Below are 25,836 nucleotides of genomic sequence, written 5' to 3'. Positions count from 1 at the left end.
AGGAGTGTTTTTTGTGCAAAACTAATGCTTGGAATGGATTAAAAAAAACCCTAGTTTCATATGTCACATGCTACTTAAAGAATGATGAAATTTGGACTTTTTTGCCTTATATAGGATGATTCTTGGTAACGATTTAGTTCCCAGATTGGTCAAATACCTGATAAAATGCCCTTACTATAGGCGCGTCTTGTCGCTCCCCGTTTGCAAGGCCCTTCACACAGTACATGGTTCAGTATCTTGTAGTCACAGTTTCTTTATCAACTGCATCTGCATGCCAAGGATGAAATCATCATTATATTGGAAGAGTCATAATGTTGCAGTAGGATCCGGTAAGCTTGCATCTTTACACACAACATCTTAAAATTGTAATACTGTAGCTTAAATTCTATGCCACATTTTCAGTCTCCAAGGACTTCTGAATCGGGTAGCCATAGAATTTGTCTCTCTGCTTTAGAAGCTATATATGTCGGATATTCTTAGTACAAGAACAAAGACACCTTTTTTTATTCACATGGTATCTGTAGAAGTGAAATAAAAGTGAATATTTTATTTAATATGGCACACAGGTATTTGTAGCAGAAAATGCCTATAAAGCAGACTGCATTGTACCAGAACAAATTCCTCAATGTAAGGTGTTTCTTCATGAAAAAAAACAAAAAAGCGTGTGTGTGTGTGTGTGTGTGTGTGTGTGTGTGCGTGCATATATATAATTATATATACTGTATATGCTATTCAAAACTCATTGAAAAGCAACTATTAGCTGTTTTTAGCCTAATTTATACTGTATTATAATCGTGTCGCAAGCACCACCATTGTGTAATGAAGCATAAACTAAGCTTTAGGGTAGCTAATATCTTTCAAGGGTAGCATCATGCAATGTACAGTAAGGTACAGTAACACGGTTTATGTTGCACTAAAGCAGGGTTCCCCAATTAATTTTCCTCAAGGGCCATATTTTGACTAGGGTACCAGGCTGGGGGCCGAGTCCGCATGCGCAAGGTCTTGCCCTGAAAATTAATTTTCAGGTCAAGACCCCATCTGAAAAGGATGCCCAGTTTGACATGCATAGGCTACTGACCCCCATTTAATGCCTTTTTTTCTTTTTGAAATTCTTCCAGGGTCCACAAGGAGGCGCTCCGCGGGCCAGGCCGCCTATTGGGGAACCCTGCACTAAAGACATAGTGAGTGCCATACTTCTCCGTACATCACTGACCTGTGTAGACAATGGATCAAATGAAGCCTTTGCACAGTTACAATTTCGAATGTAATTATGACATCAACATTCAATTACAATATTTAAATTACAATATAATATATATATATATTTTTGTATCCATTTCAACTCATACACTAAACATTAAATTACAAAGACATTAAATTACATCATTAATAAATAATTGAATATGACTGAATGTATTGAGTGGACAAATCATCCCTTTTCTCAGTGACTCAAATTGGCATATAATTACATTCTTTTGCCAAAGCCAAAGCCAAGCATCAAGTGTGTGTGTGTGTGTGTGTGTGTGTGTGTGTGTGTGTGTGTGTGTGTGTGTGCGCGCGCGTGTGCGTGTGTGTGTGTGTGTGGTATTCTTTATCGATTATATGTTGTAGGTCATTTGAAGTGTCAAAATGTATAGTGAGTTAAATAAAATAAAAATAGGGGCACACTGTATTCCTAACCCTTTTTGTCATATAAGAGAAATTGGACAATAGAAGATCATCTCCCATTGTGATTTCTCTGGGTGAAAGATGCTGCTATTGAATTGGAAGGCTAATAAGTTATCTTCTCTGACCTAGCTTCAAAAAAGACCAAATGTAATACTCGTCTACGGATCACGAGGCATCAAACCTGTAACACCCAGTGACATAACTGAATCAAACTGATCATTTGACATTCTTAACTCAAAGATTGTCATTGCACATCACTGACTTCTGTTTGGTGAAAATGGTCTGCTTCTTGTCACAATCGGGTCTGTTGATTGGAATCACAAAGTGGACGTGACAACCGTTCTCTCTCTCTCTCTCTGTGCGAGAGAGAGAGAGCATGCATGTGTGCGAGTAGGTAACCGAGTGCCTGGCTGCGCATGCACACAATTCAGCATGCACTCCTATATGAGTCAGCACAGACTCACCACAGACACGCCTCTCCTCTAAGCGTAATGTTAAAGTTCTGTCCCAGCCAGGTGATTGAGTCCCAGATATACAGTACATGTGTGGGTTTGAGGGCATGTTGTTGTGTTCTGTTCAGAAGCCTTGTACATGGCAATAGGCCTCCAAGCTAGAGAATAGGATGTAGAGGAACCACAGGCCCACGAAGAAGAGCGTAGTTAGCACTCTGGCCACTTTGGGCCCTCCCAGTTCACCGCCTATAGACTTCTTTCGGCGGAACATCAGCACAAAGATGACGATGAAAGCGAAGATGGTGAAAAGTGTGACGGAGAAGGCCAGCGAGCCCGGGTCCACGCGGAACACCTCGCCTTTGATCTCCCAGTACACGGCCGCCACGGACCAGGCCACGCCGATGCCCAGGAACACGTTGACGGCGTTGCTTCCCGTCACGTTCCCCACGGAAGCGTCGGCGGTGTCGTCCTGAGTGGCGGCCACTTTACTGGCAAACGTATCTGAGTTAAAAGAGTTGAAACATGAACGCAATCCGTTAGAATGTAAACACGGTATATTATACACAGCAGGGAAACAAAACTCCTCTTCCCCATCCGTCTGTCACGCCTACTGTACATCTGAACACCGCAGTGGTTGCGGCAAGACCCGCCCTACAGCACTGTTCTGTAATTTATTTGTGCATAGCCCTTACCCATTGTGAACTACTTGCCACCTTGTGGCCGCGGGTGGTACAGCGCCCTGGGTGCGTTTTCGCATTTTTAATTCACTAATACATTAATTATTAATCATTAATGTGTGAAATCGAAAAAAGGGCTTCGTTACACCCTCCATATTATTATGGTTAATGCCTGTGTGAAAAGTGGGAGTGATTGGTGCAGGCAGTGAGGAGCTACGGCAGTCACAGTGACACGCATTCAGACAGACATTGTCCTGACAGACATTGCGCGAGTGCCGCGCTATGAGCTTGTAGATCTGCTATTTGGGCTCTTTCCGCTTTAGGGTTTAGCAAACCGCTGCGGTGATATAGGCGTCTCTCACTCACACACACACACTCACTCACTCACTCACCCGGGATGGAGGTGCCCAGTGCCACAAACACCACCGCGGTCACCGTGTCCCTCAGACCTACAGTACAGCCAAAGTGGGAAGCCAGGTCCCCGATGATAGCCGTCAAGAAGCCGATAACGCAGATGGACACCACGAAGCAGGCCCAGCCATTACAGATGGAGGTTGGCGGGACGAAGGCAAACAGAATCTTCCAGAACACAGAAATGATGTGCAGGAGATAGTCCCCGCAGTTTGGCTTTCGTTGCTCCTGTCCTTCCTCGTCATCGCCACCTGTGTTAAAACATGGTTATGTTAGTATTATGCTCAACTTGACATGTTTGCAAGTGATGTGCGTATTGTATTAGTTTTTGCCTGAACAAACACTGGACAACTGTAAACCCTCTGTGTTTCTGTGAAAGAGAGAACAGGATGACCTGCGCTGACGGTGACCGCCTCAATGAACTGCTCTTTCCAGGAGTTGGAGCCGATCACTGATCCCAGGTTAGCGTCCTTCAGGAGCGTGTCCACAGTGCTCTGTTGGGTTAAAAAGCAGAGTTAGCCCATTTTGACCTGAGATCAGATTCTAAAAATGTCTTCTACATCCTGACAGTTTTCTGAAAAAGCTATGTTTCAGCTATGTCAGTCGTTCTTCGATCTTTCAAAAATAAACCTACAAGCTCGTAGACCTATGAGCTTGTAGATCTGCTATTTTTCAATAGCTAAAGCATAACATAATGCTAACACCAAAAGGGGTTCCCGGCCCCCAAAATGGGTTGGTAAAGAGACAAACCATAAGAGAAATACAAGATATTCAAATAAATAAATGCATCATGGATGGATGGTGCCATCTCACTTTTAGTTCAACCCACTCAGGAGCCGAATTGACTTTTCTGTGTTTCCTAGAACTGGATTTTTATTTCAGCTCTAAGGTATATTAATGACATAGTAAAATGTTGAAAATGAGTGGAATGCCCCTTTAACTTAAAGAATAAATGCTCTATCATTAACCAAATAACAATAGTAGTTTGATTTTTAATGGAATATAGATGAACTATATTCTGATGCACATGCACACACACATTTGTGTGTGTGGTGCGCACACACACACAAGAGTAAAATAATAACACAATTCATAACCTAATTCTACATTGAGAAAGACAGCAGACAAGAAAATAGATGTGGCATCACAACATATAACTATATAGAAAATAAATGAAAAGGTTTGTGAATGTTGGAAAAGGCAAGGAGTTGATTAGTCTATATGTAATCAATCTTAATAAGAGCACACGGCATGCTGTCCAAACGGTACCGGGTCTAGTACTCCATCAGCAGCCAAACTCTGAGCAATCTGATGGGTGATGCATGGGTGGGAATGGAAACACACAAAAATAATAAAATATACACATCATCATTTTAAAATCACACCTGTCTGTAGTGAGTGGTGCAACTCCGTGTGTGTGTGTGTGGGGGGGGGGGGGGGGGACCCACAGGAACGCACCCAGGGTGCCGGCCCGATTCCGGCGAGCCGCCCCGTCCCTCTACTGTACTGTCACTGTACTGTACTGGCACACCCAAAATCATCATACATACAGTTAATAGTGACCAGATTTGACTGAGAGACTGCCATCGCGCAAATTCCAGCTTTTCACCAGAGGAGAAAACCTTTTTTTTCAAAATGAGTTAATAGCATAGGCAGACTCTTCACATACTAGACTACTAGAGCATGCCTGAAATAAGTGTCAGAGCTGAAATCGACATGTAAATACGAAATAAATGCTTAAACATGTAGCTAGGTGTAATGTTAGAGTCCACAGAAGTGAACCTTTCAAGCCTGTTTTCTCAACTCGCTGTTTTCTGCAAGACATTACTCTATAAGCCATATCTCCAAAACTGGTGGGTCAAACTGAACAACCAATATGTCAATTTGAAGCTATGATTCCCTGCTTTCATATTACATGAAAAAACGAAAATTTAAAAAAAATCCACTCAGTCAAATTTAGTCACTTTATTGCGTGTGTTTGTGTGTGTGTTAGGTTGCGCACAGGTGGTGAAAAACAACCATGCTGTTTTCGTGCTCAGACGCACCCGCCCACCCAGCCAGCCACACACATAGCTCCATAAGGGAGTGGTTGCACCACTCAAAAACTACTGTATCCGTTCTAAGGTTACTGTTTAAACCAGTGGTCTTCAACAGGGGGTCCTTGAACCCTCACATCCCTATTCTGGCGGGATTGATTGATTGATTGATTGATTGATTGATTGATTGATTGAAGAATTTATTAACAGATTGGAGAATTACAGTATATTTCAAGCACAACTCAATACAAAACTGTTAACTGTGGACGACACCATAAAACATTACACTTGTTTACAACTAGAATTTCGCGGGCCTTTGGCCCGCTCATCCTAGCGCCATGCGATACGCAAATGGGAAGAAGGCAATGGCAAGCCATGATGTTTTCATTTATGCATTTGCTTGGAAAGCGCAAAGTTGCCAAGCTGGCTGAGTGGCCTTGTTTGTTTTTGTGTATTTGCGTATGAAAGCGAGCATGGCAAGGCGCAGGACAGTGTTGTGTTCTTATTTTTTATTATTATTATTATTATTATTACATGGATTAATATTCTGATGTACTGTACTGTACTCTGTACTGTTGATATTATAGTTGTTATTAGTGTTGTGTTCTTATTTTTTATTATTATTATTATTACATGGATTAATATTCTGATGTACTGTACTGTACTCTGTACTGTTGATATTATAGTTGTCATTAGTGTTGTGTTCTTATTTTGTATTATTATTATTATTAGCGTTTTGTGGCGTGTGTGTGTGTGTGTGCGTGCCATTTCAGCTGCATCGCGAGGCGATCCAAAATTCCCCCACAGCGCACGCACACACACACCCACACCCACACGTGCGTTGTACGCAGCTGTTTTGTGTTGCAGCGCGTTGTTGGCGCGCGAGCGCGTGTGTGTGTGTTGTTGTTCTTATCAATATATGCGCCTCGGTTCGTCCCGTTTGTACCACGCCAGGTGTCGACGCGGTCGTTCGCGCAATTGTCGTGTTTGCATTATTGTAACTGTGTATGTAATCGCGGCGCTCTCCATCCAAGTTAGAATCAGTGTGTGCGGTGTGTTGTTCTTCTTCTTCTACTTTTGGTTTGCGGCAGGCTGTACACTGTGTGTGTGTGTGTGTGTGTGTGTGTGTGTGTGTGTGTGTGTGTGTGTGTGTGTGTGTGTGTGTGTGTGTGGCTGTGTGTGTGTGGCTGGCAAGCGTTCGTCTTGTTCATATTGTAATGTGTGTGTGTGTAGTGTGTAACGTTCGGTGGTGCAAACGGAAGTGAGAAAGGTATCAAAAAAACTCTTGTGGGTCACGTGGTGGGCTTTGAGCAAATGGGAGAGGGAATGTAGTGTTGCCAGGTCCTTTGCCAGGTCCGCGTATTGTAAGTGAGTGGTAGTGTGTGTAAGTAGCGTGTTGAATGGCATTTTTTCTGTGCTTGTTTTCATAGACGTGGCAACAAATTAGCAACAGTAGCCAATGGGAAAAAAGGATGCAGTGTTGCCAGGTCCGTGAGTTTTAAGCGTGTTGTAGTGTGTGTGAGGAGCGTGTTGTTTTCTGGGCTTGTTTGCATAGACCTGGCAACAGTGTTCCGTGGCCCGTGTGTGAGTGTGTGCGTGCGGGGGTGTCGGTGCTTGTGGCGTGTTTGTGTTTATTATTGATATTGATATTGTTTGTGAGTCTGGATGGGAGCCAGCTTTAGTGGCAGTGCAATGACAATTTTCACGCGGGTGGTGTTGAGTGTGGGCGTGCGGCGCGGCATGAGGAGATAGGCATGGATCGACGCGGAGGGTAAGTCTGTGACGTCTTAGTGTGTTGTTGCAGTGTGTGTTGCAGCGTGTCAGTGACGTAGTAGCTGGTGACTTTGGGTCCCTTTTCCTGGGTTGGGTACAACTTTTTGGGTACACCTTTTCAAATGTATAATAGATAGGGTCCACCATGTTCAATTCATCATAACATTTAGAGACGTACAAATAAACACTTCTACAGTATAGCCATAAACAGGAAATCATCATAGAGGAGGTAGAAAGGGGAAAAAAAACATATACAGTGAGGGGAAAAAGGGGTGGGTGGGGGATTCAGATTGTACGGGGGCCAGTTTCGAATTGAATACAAAAGTCACTTGTTGAGAGGAGGCTTGAATAAACGGAGCGACCGGTGGCGTTCCAGTGATACAACTCCTTGTCATCTGTCCTTATAAAGAGAGTCTAAAGCCTGCATATTCTTCTAGCTGTGGCCGGTGCTACATTGGTGGCAGCGGTGGAGTGTAATTATGCACCTGTTTGCTCACTGTTTGTTCACTTTTTATTTTATTTTTTTGGTATTTTGGAATTCATGGTTCTGGAATGTGTTTTTCCCCCTCTTTTATGCCTCGTTTGTGTCGAAATGGGGACATTTATTTTTGTAAGGGGGGACGTATGTAGGCTCGGGGATCGTTTGGTTTTGCCTGAAGGCTGTCGTGCTATGATGACGCAGTGTTGTGGTGCGTCAGTGTTGATGTTGTTAACTTGTTGAGAGGCTTGAATAAACGGAGCGACCGGTGGCATTCCAGTGATACTGGAACTCCTTCTGTCCTTATAAAGAGAGTCTAAAGCCTGCATATTCTTCTAGCTGCGGCCGGCGCTACAGTAGTAGTAGTAGTAGTAGCAGCAGCAGCAGCAGCAGCAGCAGCAGTAGTAGTAGTAGTAGTAGTAGTAGTAGTAGTAGTAGTAGTAGCAGCAGCAGCAGTAGTAGTAGTAGTAGTAGTAGTAGTAGCTAGTAGTAGTAGCAGTAGCAGTAGCAGTAGCAGTAGCAGTAGCAGTAGCAGTAGTAGCAGCAGCAGTAGTAGTAGTAGTAGCAGCAGCAGCAGCAGCAGCAGTAGTAGTAGTAGTAGTAGTAGCAGTAGCAGTAGTAGCAGCAGCAGTAGTAGTAGTAGTAGTAGTAGTAGTAGTAGCAGCAGCAGCAGTAGTAGTAAGTAGTAGTAGTAGTAGTAGTTTTTTATTTTTACTCCTAATGTAATGCCACCCAATGGCCATCCAGGCATCCACACTGTACACACCTTAAATTCATAGGACTCCAATATGACGACCTCCAGGCGGCTGTGCTCTCCCAGGATGGGTTTACCCATCTCTGAGATTCTCCTGGCGTCCTCCTCCTCTGGGGTGGGGTTGCCTGTCAGGAAGAAGAGTGGTTACAAATACAAATACAAAATACAAGTTCAGTCAAGACAACTCACGAACAGATTTAACCAATATTTATTATAGAATGAGAATACAAGCGTGCATACTGTATAATATTTTATCTTGGCGTTCGGCTCTGCTACATTTTTCTCCCTGCTCGGCACAATCAAACACCATCGTTAAACATTAGGAGCAGGGAGATAGATATACAATAAAAAACCCCATGGGGAACATAAATAACAGAGCCCACCGGTGGTGCTGGGGTGGTGCCGGTGGTGGGAGCAAACATCACATAACAACAACCAGGAACCATAAGCAGAAGGAAGGCAGGAAGAGCATGCAGTCTAGTGAGCTTAAGTAGCCCACCCAATTGGTCAGCTGACTGCCACATCAGCGAATGACATGTGGGTCTTGCACACACTGAATACACCCACATGGTAATGCAGCATATTAACCCCTTGAGTATATGAATGCGCCTTTGAGCACAGCATGAAACCCCTCGAGTATATCTGACTGAACTAACTCCGCAAGCTACGTATCATTACTTCATGTGTTTTTAATGCATCACATCATGCCAGAACACAAGCATGCATAGCTGAAACCCCAAACAACAGCTGCTATCTGGCCTCTTTCACATATGAACCTTGAGCAATGCAGGGAATCAGGGCTTTCAGGTCATGTAAACCAGTGGTTATTAAGCCTTTTAGCTTGAGACCCAAAAGTTCTCCCCGGGATAGCCGATTCACAAGCTCACAACGTGTCGCATTGCAACGTGTTGTGAGCTTGTAGATCTGCTATTCACTACTTCTTAAAAGTAGTTTCTTCCCTCTAATGAATGGAATTTTGTTTGTTTTTTTTGGTTTATGGAATTATTTTGAAAAACGTGAAATAAAGGGGTATTTACTCGCGACCCATAACATTTGGTTTGCGACTAACATTGGAAACAGTGATGTAAACTACCTGTAAATAGTCCATTTACAATTCACATACCGAATTATATTGGATACTAGTAGCACCACCACTCAAGGGCGTTGAAAGTCAATTCTGTTGCATGTCAGATCCAACTGTTGAACCAGTGTTGCCAACTCTTGTGAGAGAAATAAGCCAACCCACCTCCAAAAACAAGCCCAAAACAAGCCAACTCTTGGCGAGAGAAATACGCCAAATCTTCCCTCAAAAAACAAGCCAAAACAAGCCCAATAATATCGCCATATAATACTAACTAAATATTTGATGCATTTATCATTATAAATTCTATGTATGTCTATAGTTATGAATGTTTTGGTCATTTATTATACTATTACACACATAGAGACACCAGACCCATTCTGTCACTCCCCCAGACCTATGGGTATTTATAGTATATACATCAAATAAATGTTGGCTTGTTTGATATAAGCCCAAAAAAACGCAACTCGGGGAAAAGAAACAAGCCAACTTTGGCGGGAAACAAGCGGACTTGGCAACCCTGTGTTGAACATTTGCATTCTCACATACCGGTAGAGCCCTACCAGGTAACGTCTAGGTAACATCAGGTTTGCAGTGCATGTGTGAATGAGGCTGACATAGACGCATAATTATCTATTCACACAGCATCTGTAAACTATCTTACCCTGGTTTAGCAGCAGTGCTGTGGAGAAGAACAGTGACAGATTCAATGAAACGGTACTGTATGCATACCATACTTCCCCCATCCATCCACACCATACCATTACAGCATGTCCATACTTCCCCCATCCATCCACACCATAGCATTACAGCATGTCCATACTTCCCCCATCCATCCACACCATACCATTACAGCATGTCCATACTTCCCCCATCCATCCACACCATACCATTACATTATGTCCATACTTCCCCCATCCATCCACACCATACCATTACATTATGTCAATACTTCCCCCATCCATCCACACCATACCATTACAGCATGTCCATACTTCCCCCATCCATCCACACCATACCATTACAGCATGTCCATACTTCCCCCATCCATCCACACCATACCATTACAGCATGTCCATACTTCCCCCATCCATCCACACCATACCATTACAGCATGTCCATACTTCCCCCATCCATCCACACCATACCATTACAGCATGTCCATACTTCCCCCCTCCATCCACACCATACCATTACAGCATGTCCATACTTCCCCCATCCATCCACACCATACCATTACAGCATGTCCATACTTCCCCCATCCATCCACACCATACCATTACAGTATGTCCATACTTCCCCCATCCATCCACACCATACCATTACAGCATGTCCATACTTCCCCCATCCATCCACACCATACCATTACATTATGTCCATACTTCCCCCATCCATCCACACCATACCATTACATTATGTCCATACTTCCCCCATCCATCCACACCATACCATTACATTATGTCCATACTTCCCCCATCCATCCACACCATACCATTACAGTATGTCCATACTTCCCCCATCCATCCACACCATACCATTACATTATGTCCATACTTCCCCATCCATCCACACCATACCATTACAGCATGTCCATACTTCCCCCATCCATCCACACCATACCATTACAGCATGTCCATACTTCCCCCATCCATCCACACCATACCATTACAGCATGTCCATACTTCCCCATCCATCCACACCATACCATTACAGCATGTCCATACTTCCCCCATCCATCCACACCATACCATTACAGCATGTCCATACTTCCCCCATCCATCCACACCATACCATTACAGCATGTCCATACTTCCCCCATCCATCCACACCATACCATTACAGCATGTCCATACTTCCCCATCCATCCACACCATACCATTACAGCATGTCCATACTTCCCCCATCCATCCACACCATACCATTACATTATGTCCATACTTCCCCATCCATCCACACCATACCATTACATTATGTCCATACTTCCCCCATCCATCCACACCATACCATTACATTATGTCCATACTTCCCCCATCCATCCACATCATACCATTACAGCATGTCCATATACCCCCATCCATCCACACCATACCATTACAGCATGTCCATACTTCCCCCATCCATCCACATCATACCATTACAGCATGTCCATATACCCCCATCCATCCACACCATACCATTACAGCATGTCCATATACCCCCATCCATCCACATCATACCATTACAGCATGTCCATATACCCCCATCCATCCACACCATACCATTACATTAAGTCCATACTTCCCCCATCCATCCACACCATACCATTACAGCATGTCCATACTTCCCCCATCCATCCATCCACACCATACCATTACAGCATGTCCATACTTCCCCCATCCATCCATCCACACCATACCATTACAGCATGTCCATACTTCCCCCATCCATCCATCCACACCATACCATTACAGCATGTCCATACTTCCCCCATCCATCCACACCATACCATTACATTATGTCCATACTTCCCCATCCATCCACACCATACCATTACAGCATGTCCATACTTCCCCCATCCATCCACACCATACCAGTACAGCATGTCCATACTTCCCCCATCCATCCACACCATACCATTACAGCATGTCCATACTTCCCCCATCCATCCACACCATACCATTACATTATGTCCATATACCCCCATCCATCCACACCATACCATTACAGCATGTCCATACTTCCCCCATCCATCCACATCATACCATTACAGCATGTCCATATACCCCCATCCATCCACATCATACCATTACAGCATGTCCATATACCCCCATCCATCCACACCATACCATTACAGCATGTCCATACTTCCCCCATCCATCCACACCATACCATTACAGCATGTCCATACTTCCCCCATCCATCCACACCATACCATTACAGCATGTCCATACTTCCCCCATCCATCCACACCATACCATTACATTATGTCCATACTTCCCCATCCATCCACACCATACCATTACATTATGTCCATACTTCCCCATCCATCCACACCATACCATTACATTATGTCCATATACCCCCATCCATCCACACCATACCATTACATTATGTCCATACTTCCCCCATCCATCCACACCATACCATTACAGCATGTCCATACTTCCCCCATCCATCCACACCATACCATTACAGCATGTCAATATACCCCCATCCATCCACACCATACCATTACAGCATGTCCATATACCCCCATCCATCCACACCATACCATTACAGCATGTCAATATACCCCCATCCATCCACACCATACCATTACAGCATGTCCATATACCCCCATCCATCCACACCATACCATTACATTATGTCCATACCTTCCCCATCCATCCACACCATACCATTACAGCATGTCCATATACCCCCATCCATCCACACCAGAAATACACGATCGCACTCACAAACAAATCGTTCCTGGAAACCACTTGGACTACTGTTATTTTCCTATTGTCTGGATATCCTATATCTATATTAAATATCATTGCCAATGTAGTTCTTATTTTCGTTGGTTAAGTATTTATAAAACCCCACGGGCACACTTCTCTTCTTGTCTGTTGCCTAAAATAAAGAGATAGGATGACAGTCCGGTACGCACTATCCACTTTTTTTTGTTTAACTCCCCCTCCTTGTTAGGTGAATAATTTATAAAACGATATAATCGATTCCGTTTCACCACCTCTGACAAGCAGCACATATCCAATTACTGCGTCTCCTTCTTGGCATGTGGGCGGTTTGTCGGGAACAGCCTGGCAATCAATTGTAAAATTCATAATTGCCTGCAGGCAGCACCTGTGCACCAGTGAAACGGCGATAGGCCTTGAGTGTCAGCGTGTAATCTTGGGTTACCGCGTGTGACAAGGTGCAGAGTAGTCAGCCCCCCCGTTATGCTTTTGTTTTGACAACGTGATCCCCTGCAGAATCTTGCCGGGTTGAGTTTGGACTGCACAGCGTGCTGCGTTTCAATAGGAATGAGATTGGCACAGCTTGACATTCTGCACCGACTAATATTGTCTGAAACTGACGTGAGAGAGTTTTAACCACTTAAATCCACTTAGTAAACAAATAGTTGACCGGGAGTCTGCTCTTTTCTTCCCTGGGTCTACACACCAAATGTCTTTGCCGACAATTAGCCAAACAAAGAGATGTGAGCTTGTAGATCGGCTATGTTCTGCAAACGATCCCCCAGAAGAGCTATGCTAGGGTTCAAACTGTAAAAGCAGTGGTTCCCAAATGTTTTCATGTCGAGGACCCCCAAATTGACACTAATTAGGCCACGGACCCCCATTTGAAAAATAATAATACCAGGGACCCCCATAAGAGAAGATTTTCATGGCTCTAGTAGTGATTCTCAACCTGTTTAATTTCAAGGACCCGCAGTTTGACATGCATTAGTCTACGGACCCCCCATTTAATGACATTTCAAGTGTACAAATGGAACGAAATGGACCCATTTCGTTCCATTTGTACACTCTCAGAGTTACCGACCCATTAGGGTCCATTTCGTTCCATTTGTACACTCTCAGAGTTACCGACCCATAAGGGTCCATTTAGTTCCAAACTATCATTTAGCTGGGGACCCCCTGGAACTCCCTCCTGGAGGTCCCCGGACCGCTGTTTGGGAACCACTGTGTTAAAAGGAACCAATGCTTACAGATTACAGAACCTGAAACGCACTGACCTGAGATTCCTCTCTTGAGCCACTTGGGGTCCTCCAGAACCACGAAGAAGTTCTCCTGTTTCTCATACTCCGCCACGTTGATGACACGCACCTGTAGCGTCTGGCTGTGGAGATATGCAAGAACGCACACACACACGCATAGACACGCACGCACGCACACATACACGCACACATACACGCATATATATATACAGACATAAATACAAATATTTTACAATTCATTTGTAAAAACATAGGGGAAATATATGCTACAGTACAGTACGTTCATGCTAACTCACAAAGTGTCACACAATCCACAAACAATCCCCTACCGCTTAAATATTTACATACTCCCGTCCCGTCTAAATCACATCGCAAGTTAAAGTGGCCTAAATAATTCATCACATAGGATGTCTAAATAATTTAGCCTGCACGTGTGCACAACACACACATACGCACATGCATGCATGCATGCGTGCGCGCGCACTAACTCACTCACTCACGCACTCACTCACGCAATCACTCACTCACGCACGCACGCACGCACGCACGCACGCACGCACGCACGCACGCATGCACGCACGCACTCAGCTCTGAGGCATGCAGGGGAGAGGGGGCGGAGCTAGAGGAGAGGGGGCAGAGTTAGAGTCTGACTGCAGGGGAGAGGGGGTGGAGTTAGATGAGAGGGGCGGAGCTAGAGGAGAGGGGGCGGAGCTAGAGGAGAGCGGGTGGAGTCAGAGTCTGACTGCAGGGGAGAAGGGTGGAGTTAGATGGTTTTGCAGACAGCTTGATGATCCAATGGAGTTGTCTGTTTTTTTTTTCAGAAGCAGTTTTTGATACTTTTCATTGGTTCAATATTTTCTTAACCAACGCACAGACGTGAAGTGTTCAATAGCGTTGATTTATTAAAAAATAAATAAATAATAATAATAATCTAAAACCTCCAAAATGGATTTATGTGGTTTTCGCCTGACAACGACAATATGTAAAATACTAATCAAAAGCTTTTAACTACACTGAGCTCTAAATATAGCTGCCATAATTGCATGATTTGCAGTTAACGTTTACAACATTGCTAAAAGAAAACAAAAAGTTATTTCACTCAAAGCCATGCAGCACTCTACGGCCCCGTTCACACTATTGAGACAGCTGTCTTGTCCGTGTCTTGTCCGTGTTTAATGGCCGCTCCAATGCATTTCCAATGGAAGTCACATGGTTTGACAAGGCAGTCTTGTTTGATGGCTGTGTTCTGCTCCATTTCCCCCATCAAACAAAAATGTTTGGTCAAACCATGTGACGTCCATTGGAAATGCATTGGGGCGGCCATTAAACACGACACAAGACACAAGACACGGTGTAGTAGTGTGAATGAGGCCTACCTGTAAATGCCTTTACTATCCAGAAACGGCTGTTGGGCGTACTACTGTACTTACATAACAAAGTGCACCACTATTGTGCAGTTAGGCTACTGTGCAAACAAACACAGCATATACCATGAAAAGTTAATGTGAAAAGGATCTCCCAGAGAGGCCTCTTAATCTGGGGCGATTATCAGTTGATTTGTTGTCAAGTCATTCTTTCCAGTGGGACCACTAATGCTGCATTCACATGAGATCAGGCAAGCGATATAGACGGCAAACGGCACCACCTGCTGGACGGCACGGAACGGTTGGAAATGAGGAGTAAGTAGCCCATACTAATCTTAAACCTAATTTATACTCTGTTGTATGTCACCTGTTGTCAAGTCGAGTGTGCGGAGGTCTTCCCTTCAAAAAACAGCTAAAGTATAACATACTTAAAACACCTAAGGGGTTCCCGCCCAGAATGTAGGTTAAAAGAACAATATTTCATGTCCTTGTCCTTCCTTGACCACCTGGCCTCACCTGGTCTGTTCGTTGCTGAACTCCAGCTCTCCTCTGGACTCATCGTAGTCCAGCCCGGCCCGGGCGGTGCCGTCCTCCGTGTGGTACGGCACGGTCACCACGCCCCTGGAGCCCGAGTTCCTCGCCACCGTCACCACCATCACGCCTGTGCTCTCGCTCACCCGCATCAACTTTTGGCGGAAGGTGAAGATGCCGGCGTGGTCGTCGTCTAAGATGGTCACCGTCGTCTGCACCGGGTCCACCAGTCGCCCCACGGGCGGACTTCCCGTCCCGGTGTCCTTGCCGGCCTCGTCCAACCTCAGGTTCTGAAGACGCACGAAGAAGTGCTCGTCTTCCTCGAAGACGTCATCGTCCACGATACTGACCTGGAGGCAAAAGAGCACCGAATGCGTTGATGCTAATATCGTTTTAAATGAGAGAGAGATTTTAAAATTGCAGCCACTTAAAGATGTTGTAAGTGATATTTTATGATACTACTTACTATGGTAATAGAGAATAGAGACCAATTCACTCTTACTTTAACAAAAGAAAAATCACTTTACACGACCTTTAATTAATAATGCGATAGTTTTCTAATACAATGTTCCCAATAACTTTTTGGTATTTTTTATTGTCCATTGTATTGCTTCAATGGTAACAAGTTGTGTTGTTACCATTGAAGCAGTTACGTTGACATACCCCCGTACCATGATCACCTTAATCTCTTTCTGTACTTCTCCAGGTTTGAACACCAGCGTCCCTTCCACCAGTTCATAATCTGCTCCGGCGTTGGCAGAGCCATTTTCCGTGCGATAGTCCACATAGAAAGTGTTCTCTCCGGTGCCTCCCAGACAGACGACCGCAAGGGTCAGAGTGCCGCAGTTCTCCGTACACTGGTACTGGGCCTTTTCAAAGGAAATGTGCGAACACGTGGCCATGTCGTCCTCGTTGGCCTTGTCGCTGTTGGCGGCTGCGCGGCGCGCCGCGGCGTGTTTCCTCAAGACGTTGCCGGCGCCGATCATCAGCCGCGTGGCCTGGACGCGGTAGAAGGCGCGGCTCTTCTTCTGATGAACGAGGGCGGAGTAGTTCGCCATCTCGATCAGCTGGTCCAGGTCTGCGTCAGGGTGCTTCTCCTTTTGGTCTTTCAGAATGCGAACCACCTGAACACGAATGGAAATGCAGTATAACATCAATATGAGGGAGAAAACAAGAAGGCAACATCCATTTAAAGCAACTTGTGAATCATACTGTAGTTGTACAGTGAATTCTCCACCTTTTTCATTTGAAGTACGCCCAGTTTGGTATGCGTCACGACACAGATTGTCACAGTGTTATTTAACTCTGAAGGGAGTAAAATAATGTGAGTGTTATTAGATAAAATATGTTTTTTTTAATATATATTTTTTATCCCACGATTTTGCAACCCATTTTTTTCCACCCAGTGTCAATTATCTAATGTAATCCTGGGCGCTACACTTCCTCTGCCAACCTGGCGGGGCAGCGGACTGACCTCATGCTTCCTTCTATGCAAGAGGAGTCCAAGCTGCTTCTTTTCACCTGACAGAGGGGAGTTTCCCCGGCCGGACGTAGCGCGTGGAAGGAACACGTTATTCCGACCAGTTCCTTTCCCCTCCATCAGGCGCCCCGGCTGGCCAGGGGGAGGCAGTTTAGAGACCAGGATTACTGCATGTTTTTGTGTGAGGGTAGCTACCCTAGGGCAGTGTTTCCCAACCTTTTTTGTCCCAGGGCACACTTTTCATAGCCTAAAAATCTCGGGGCACACCTAGATATACGGGGGGTGTGCATGTGTGTATGTGTATATATATATATATATATATATATATATATATATATATATATATATATAGTAAAACATCTTTGATACCAAACACATTATACTTTTGACAGAGTAAAACTTCTTTGAACCCAATATAGTTTTAAAAACACACATGACAGCACTCATCTGTCTGACACATTTAACCTTTTTTAGATTTTTTATTTCAAGCTAGATCTATAGCTTCTACATTAAAACTTCATTAAAAAACATCTAATTAATTGGAGGCTTCACTCCAGCTCACTCTTTTTCATGCACGATATGTAGCTGTCTTCCCCCTCCCTCGAGTGGTTGATTGTATTATTGATATAACAGATATAAAAAGTGCACACTAGTAATTTAACATTGGGAGTGTAACCAAATGTTCCATTTTGTGGTCTCGAAACACCTTTAGGCTACTGGGAAAGCGTGTGCGTCACAGTGCATGTGTTCACGATAACGCACGTTAACGTTGCGGCTGCTAATTCCCCCGTCCGGGTGGACTGGGACTCGAAAAACGTTATATGTCTTTTTTCAAAGGATCCCGGACCTATTTAATCCATGTGCCCATCATTTATAGCGCCCGGACCACTTTTACCGGCGCACCGGAAGTTGATGTGCATGTCTGTGTAGCAGCTAACAATAGCCACACCACTCTAGAGTCGATCGACGGGAGTTAAGAATAAATCTATCGCGACTAGCGACTGGACCGCGGAAGGCCGTCAAACACAGGATCTTTTTTCAGAATTAGACGGGATGATTTAGATCGGGAGTTATGATCGTTTTAAGATTTTCGTTTTCGTCAGCTAAACAGGCAGGGGACATTTTCGATGACGTGTCACTGTTTGACACGTCATCGGATCGAGCAACAAGCGCTCCTAGGCTGTGGAGCGAAGCGATCGGTTTTGATATCATTAATCTCCGTCCTATTTATCAATCTCCGGCTTGGGCACTTGACCATGACCTTGAACTTGACGGAGATCTCCGCCCTGGGCCTCCATGGTGTTAACAATGTGTTAACAGGCCTGGGCCGTGGCTCAGCGGTCCAGGCACCATGGCTGGTAATCCAGTCTGGCAGTGTGCCGCGGGTTCGACTCCCGATCCCGACGGCCTTTACTGCATGTCATCCCCCCCATCTCTCTCCCCATTTCCTGTCAGCCTACTGTCTGTCCCTCCATAAAAAATATAAAATAAAGGCGAAAGCCACAAAAAAAAAAAAATTAAACAATGTGTTAACAATAACAATGTGCCAGCAATGAATGCACTAGACTGGACCACCCTGCCTTGTAATGCTAACAACACCCATCAGCACACATGAGTCAGGTGTACAGCATTTCAGGTAATTAATTATTATATGTTGGCGCTGGTAAGGAAAATGACAACTGCGTTGGTAATAAGCTACCAATGATACTTGCACAGGGCTTAGTTCCGTGTTTAAGACTAAGATATAGCCTATAGGGCCCTGAGAATGTACAAAAATACAAATGGAACCAAATGGGCCTGTTAGATGGGGGAGCCTGATGAATCACTTATCAGGAGACCACAAGGGGAGAGTCATATTCCCATAGAAAGGACGTGTCATTCACTGCTGCCGTTTTTCTTTGTCCTCCTTTGTTCATATAGTGTTTTGTATTAGTTGATGACATGTATAATTGCGTTATTTGCATGCTATGTTGATGAATATGAACATACATTAGTACCACAATGGAAACAAGTCCCCAGGACGTTTTTTGTGTTATCGTTTTAGCCTTAGTGTTGGACTGTACCATCATGTGCTGCTGTTTGACTAATAGTATTCAATCAATCACAATCCCTGGAACCCCCTCAAGGACCCTGGGGGTCAGTGACCCCGATAGGGGAGGATTCTTACGGCTATAGCAGTGATTCCAAAACATATTAATTTCATGGACCCCCCAGTTTCACACGCATTATGCTACGGACCCCCATTTAATGGCATTTCTATCTCTGGTACCCCAATTTGTATTGTAAAAACACTGTTAATTTAACTCTGAGAGGGTACAAATGGAACCAAATGGACCCGTTAGGGTCCATTTGGTTCCATTTGTACACTCTCAGAGTTACAGACCAATAAGGGTCCATTTGGTTCCATTTGTACACTCTCAGAGTTACAGACCCATAAGGGTCCATTTGGTTCCATTTGTACACTCTCAGAGTTACAGACCAATAAGGGTCCATTTGGTTCCATTTGTACACTCTCAGAGTTACAGACCAATAAGGGTCCATTTGGTTCCATTTGTACACTCTCAGAGTTACAGACCAATAAGGGTCCATTTGGTTCCATTTGTACACTCTCAGAGTTACAGACCCATAAGGGTCCATTTGGTTCCATTTGTACATTCTCAGAGTAACAGACCCATAAGGGTCCATTTGGTTCCCAACTATCTCTAATTGAGCCCTGAAGTACCCCCTGGAACTCCCTGAAGTACCCCCAGGGGTCCCCGGACCCCACTTTGGGAACCCATGTTGTACACTCATCATTTACACCCATGCCGTTTTCACATGCTCAGAGTTAAATCAACACTGGATCTTTAGTCTGTGTTTGAAGGCCCTAACTAACACAACGAAAGATCTTTAGTCTGTGTCTGAAGGCCCTAACTAACACAACGAAAGCCTCATGTCTGTGTCTGAAGGCCCTAACTAACACAACGAAAGATCTTTAGTCTGTGTCTGAAGGCCCTAACTAACACAACGAAAGATCTTTAGTCTGTGTCTGAAGGCCCTAACTAACACAACGAAAGATCTTTAGTCTGTGTCTGAAGGCCCTAACTAACACAACGAAAGATCTTTAGTCTGTGTCTGAAGGCCCTAACTAACACAACGAAAGATCTTTAGTCTGTGTCTGAAGGCCCTAACTAACACAACGAAAGATCTTTAGTCTGTGTCTGAAGGCCCTAACTAACACAACAGAAGCCTCATGTCTGTGTCTGAAGGCCCTAACTAACACAACGACAGCCTCATGTCTGTGTCTGAAGGCCCTAACTAACACAACGAAAGATCTTTAGTCTGTGTCTGAAGGCCCTAACTAACACAACGAAAGCCTCATGTCTGTGTCTGAAGGCCCTAACTAACACAACGAAAGCCTCATGTCTGTGTCTGAAGGCCCTAACTAACACAACGAAAGATCTTTAGTCTGTGTCTGAAGGCCCTAACTAACACAACAGAAGCCTCATGTCTGTGTCTGAAGGCCCTAACTAACACAACGGAAGCCTCATGTCTGTGTCTGAAGGCCCTAACTAACACAACAGAAGCCTCATGTCTGTGTCTGAAGGCCCTAACTAACACAACAGAAGCCTCATGTCTGTGTCTGAAGGCCCTAACTAACACAACGGAAGATCTTTAGTCTGTGTCTGAAGGCCCTAACTAACACAACGAAAGCCTCATGTCTGTGTCTGAAGGCCCTAACTAACACAACAGAAGCCTCAGACGCTCACATCATCAAACACACCCATTGTTTTACAACGGCTGCAGCCACACAGGAGCTGTCAAAACCTGTTGACGCGCCCAGTGTCAACAGGAGTGTGAACTGAAATGAACTGTGATACATTTTTCAGCACAGCGTTTTAGTGCTGAAGCAAAACTACATGAATGAACTGTGTGACACGTAGACCCTTGGGACACGCTGGGAACCGGTTCAGTTCAGAACCAGTTCTTAGTCCATGAGCCAGACCTCCAAAATTGGAACGTTAATTATGAATTGAGTGGGCAAAACCATACCTATATTAAATTTTTTATAGGATCAATATAAGTAAATTAATATATGATAACCCTTCCACAGTAGTAGCTTTTTCATATTAATTTTTGTTTTGCATATTTTCCTATATAATGCATAATTTGGATATTTAAAATGTTAAGATTTGTAAAACAATAAATCATTGTCTAATCAACTAGGGAAGTTTCATGGTGATAACAATTTAATATAGGTATGGTTTTGCACACTCAATTCATAATTAACGTTCCAATTTTGGAGCTCTGGCTCCTGGACTAAGAACCACAAAGAACTGAACCGGTTCCCAACTGGTGGAAAAGGGGCCTACTGTAATTAAAAAGACATAAATGCACATTCTTTGCAACATGGAACAGCAACACAACAACACAGGGCTGATCCATGCTAAACCATTCCTACCTCATCCTTGTCGGGGTTAGCTTGGTCGTCTGTGGAGTTGCCGGCGCAGGCGTTGTTGCTGTCAGAGCACTTTCCATCCATGACGCCGTCAACTCCCTTTGACGAAGTATGGTCACCTTCCATTTCCACAACGATACCGTGCCTCTTGTCGGCACGGTAACGCTTGTGCGTGTATTTGTAGAAGAGCAGTCGACGGTCGGCGATCCAAGCCAAGAGCACACACACTGGGAAGTAGACCAACGTCACTATAGCCTCCCACACCTGGTCCACGAAATAACAGTGAGATACAATACATAGTCTCAGAATTCACTGACGTTTGATTTAGAGAATGCAACAGTTACGATATTCATATCACAATATACACAACTAGCCTGAATTAACTAAGGAAGACATACTCAAACGGGATGCACACGCAGCTTAGACACACCAACGGACCGACATGCGGAAACAGCGGTCAACATGCGCTGCTCCCGTGCTTGTGGTCAGGGCTAGGTTAGGTTAGGGTTTGAGGTAGGTGGTCGGTCTAATCACAGTTGGACCAATAGCATGTCTAAACTAAAGCCTGTATCCACTCAAATTAATCATTTAACCGATAATAAATGATCGATTGGGGGGAATGTATACATTTATTTTTCAATTTTCTTTTTTTGTAAAACAAATATACAGCAATGAGCAGATCTACAATCACATTTTTGCAGGAACACTTGCATGACAAAGTAGAAAATTCTATTTACAAATAACTGGTCAATCACACTAATCAATTCATTAACATATAAAAAAATATATATAAAACTGTAATGAAACAAAAAATACTAATTAAACGATAGATTAATCGCTGAGAAACTAAACAATAGTTTCAGCCCTAAAGCCCTAACCACACCAAAGGGTGGAGACGGTTTTAGCGTTGTCCTTGCGGGACAGTGGCCTTGTGGTTAGAGTGTCCGCCCTGAAACTGGGAGGTTGGGGTTCGATCCCCGGCCGGGTCATACCAAAGACTGTAAAAATGGGACCCAATGCCTCCCTGCTTGGCACTCAGCATCAATGGGTTGGATTGGGGGGTCAAATCAACTAATGATTCCCGAGCGCGGCACATGCTGCAGCTCACCGTTCCAAGAGAGATGGGTCAAATGCGGAGAACAAATTTCAGTGCGGTAACGTCTGTGACTAATCTTATGACTTTGACTTTGTGTGAGATGTCCTGTTGCACGTTGACGTGCGTTGACGTCCCTAGTGATTCAACGCATGGAATTCAACGGCCCCAAACCACACCAAAGGGTCGAGACAGTTTTAGCTCCTTGCAACCGTTTGGACCCAAGGAGTTGCATGGTGACCCTTTGTGGTGGGGTTAGGGCTCAAGACCAACACACAAAATGCACACACCACAGAACATTACACAGACCTCTACAACTTCAGGCGAGATGACGGCCAGGATGAGGTACAGCCAGATGTAGGCGAAGATGCTCCAGAACGCCGTGATGATGAACACGCGCAGGTGTTTGATCTTGCGAGTCTCTCCGTTGGGGATGACCCACACGCAGAGGCCAATGATCACAAACATGTTGAAGGCGGCGCTGCCCACGATGGTGCCTGGACCGAGCTCCCCTGCGTGAAAGTTGTGGCCGATTACCTGACGGTGACAAAACATCGAGGGGACTAATAACAATGCATCCTGGTTGAAGCAGGAGAGTGGTCATGTGGTCAGACAGCAGTGACATCGAGGGGACTAATAACAATGCATCCTGGTTGAAGCAGGAGAGTGGTCATGTGGTCAGACAGCAGTGACATCGAGGGGACTAATAACAATGCATCCTGGTTGAAGCAGGAGAGTGGTCATGTGGTCAGACAGCAGTGGTTCATCATGTCAAGGACCCCCATTAGAAAATATATGCCAAGGACCCCCATTAGAATGCCAAGGACCCCCCATTAGAAAATATACCCCCAAAAGAGAGGTTTTTTTTTACGGCTCTAACAGTGATTTTCAACCATTTTCATTTCAAGGACCCCCAGTTTGACATGCATTAGGCTACGGACCACCATTTAATGGCATTTCTATCTCTGGGACCCCCAATTTATATTGTAAAATCAATGTTAATTTAACTCTGAGAGTGTACGAATGGAACCATTCGTACCATTTGGTCTAAAACTCTCTGAGTTACAGACCCATAAGGGTCCATTTGGTATCATTTAGCTGGGGACCCCCTGGAACTCCCCCCAAGGACCCCTGGGGGTCCCCGGACCACACTTTGGGAAAATATAGAATCTGAGTATGCATTTCTGCTCACTAAAACTGAAAGTTTGATGTTTTACTTTTGTAAAGAAGAGTAAATGTTAAAATGTTAACCCATTTTGGGCGGGAACCCCTTTTGGTGTTAGCATTATGTTATGCTTTAGCTATTGAAAAATAGCAGATCTACAAGCTCATAGCGCGCCACCGAGTGGCGCGCTATGAGCTTGTAGATCTGCTATTTTTGAAAAATCAGAGAACGACTGACATAGAAACATAGCTTTTTCAGAAAACTGTCAGGATGTAGAAGACATTTTTAGAATCTGATCTCAGGTCAAAATGGGTATGATGGGAATCCTGTTTACCTCAATGACTGACAGTAAAATCTCCGGCGCTGAGGAGCCCAGGGCCATGAGCGTGAGATTGGAAACGGTCTCGTTCCAAATCCGTACAGTAGTCACAGTTACCTCTCCGTTGGGTTGGGTGATTTTCACTTCTTTCTCCTAGAAATAAATATGTTTTCAGATTTCAGGAAAACTGGTGGAATCCGCAATGCTATTCATATATACGAATCACAAAATGGCATATATATAAGTGTCATATGTGACCAGATCTGACTGAGAGCCTGCCATCGTGCAAATTCCAGCAAAATGAGTTAATAGCACAGGCAGACTCTTCACATACTAGAGCATGTCTGAAATATGTGTCAGAGCTGAAATCGTAAATATGAAATAAATGCTTAAACATGTAGCTAGGTGTAATGTTAGAGTCCACAGAAGTGCACCTTTCAAGCCTGTTTTCACAACTCGCTGTTTTCTGCAAGACATTACTCTATAAGCCATATCTCCAAAACTGGTGGGTCAAACTGAACAACCAATATGTCAATTTGAAGCTATGATTCCCTGCTTTCATATGACATATGTGACCAAACAAAATGTGGTCACATATATTGCTCACTATCCGTGGAGCTGACCTGCATAAATTTCACTGCATTTTAGCAAAGTTTTTTGAAACGGTATGTGACAAATAAAGTTTGATTGATTGATTGATTGATTGATTGATTGATACCTCTCTATACAAAAATCACAACTCTTCCAACGTGGACTATGTTTTATTAGCAAATAGGGATGTAACTTCTGTAACATTCTGGATGAGCAACTGTGTCTACAAATCCTAAAACGACAAGATGCCGTCATCTCCAGTATCAAGATATTGACCATATGACATGGCAAGATCTGGCAGGTATCTAATGCTTTCAAGACTCACTGTTTGTTATTTGATACATACAGTACTGTCATATCTAGCCATATTTGGAGTCACATCATGGCAAGCTTAAAGGTGCTAAAAATTGGCTTTCAGTCCCAATTAACCCAATTTGGGCGGGAACCCCTTTTGGTGTTTTAACTAAGCATTATGTTATACTTTAGCTATTGAAAAATAGCAGTTCTACAAGCTCATAGCGCGCCACCGAGTGGCACGCTACAAGCTTGTAGGTCTGCTATTTTTGAAAAATCGTAAAATGCGGCACAAATCTTTGAATATATATTCTTTCAGAGCGAGCGTTTTTTTTTATTTCGACGTCAGGCCTAAATGGGTAAATACCTGAGAAGTGATGACCTCTATGGAGCCCATGAAGCGGTCAGCGATGATGGACACGCCCAGGAACATGTACAGGAGACAGGCAAAGTAGATTATGGCCCTGCCGGCCTGCTCCCCCATCGGAGGGTTGAGCGGCAGCCACACGGGCAGGAGGACACCGGGCTTACACAC

General features: G+C 44.3%; 1 protein-coding gene across 1 annotated transcript; it reads right to left on the bottom strand.

Annotated features, from left to right (window-relative positions):
* Window positions 1–895: 895 nt before the first annotated feature.
* On the bottom strand, window positions 896–25,800 carry slc8a2a (solute carrier family 8 member 2a). The gene is made up of 12 exons (XM_079508358.1): window positions 25,669–25,800; window positions 24,432–24,569; window positions 23,242–23,469; window positions 21,843–22,103; window positions 16,602–17,045; window positions 15,907–16,271; window positions 14,045–14,148; window positions 9,995–10,012; window positions 8,262–8,374; window positions 3,603–3,702; window positions 3,190–3,459; window positions 896–2,621 (listed from the first exon to the last, which is right to left on the bottom strand). The coding sequence occupies exons 1-12, from the start codon at window positions 25,783–25,785 to the stop codon at window positions 2,245–2,247; spliced, it is 2,535 nt and encodes an 844-aa protein (XP_079364484.1). The 5' UTR covers window positions 25,786–25,800; the 3' UTR covers window positions 896–2,244.
* Window positions 25,801–25,836: the final 36 nt, after the last annotated feature.

This window comes from Electrona antarctica (genome assembly GCF_951216825.1).
Source record: "Electrona antarctica genome assembly, chromosome: 8".
NCBI lineage: Eukaryota > Metazoa > Chordata > Actinopteri > Myctophiformes > Myctophidae > Electrona > Electrona antarctica.
Note: the sequence above shows the minus strand (reverse complement) of the source record. Positions and strands in the feature narration are given on the sequence as shown.

Excerpts from the sequence above, each read along its gene's own strand:
- slc8a2a (XM_079508358.1), bottom strand. The coding sequence starts at position 25,785 with ATGGGGGAGCAGGCCGGCAGGGCCATAATCTACTTTGCCTGTCTCCTG. Across the intron at positions 24,570-25,668 it reads TAGAGGTCATCACTTCTCAG|GAGAAAGAAGTGAAAATCAC; the intron begins GTATTTACCCAT and ends ATTTATTTCTAG. Across the intron at positions 22,104-23,241 it reads TCTCGCCTGAAGTTGTAGAG|GTGTGGGAGGCTATAGTGAC; the intron begins GTCTGTGTAATG and ends TTCGTGGACCAG.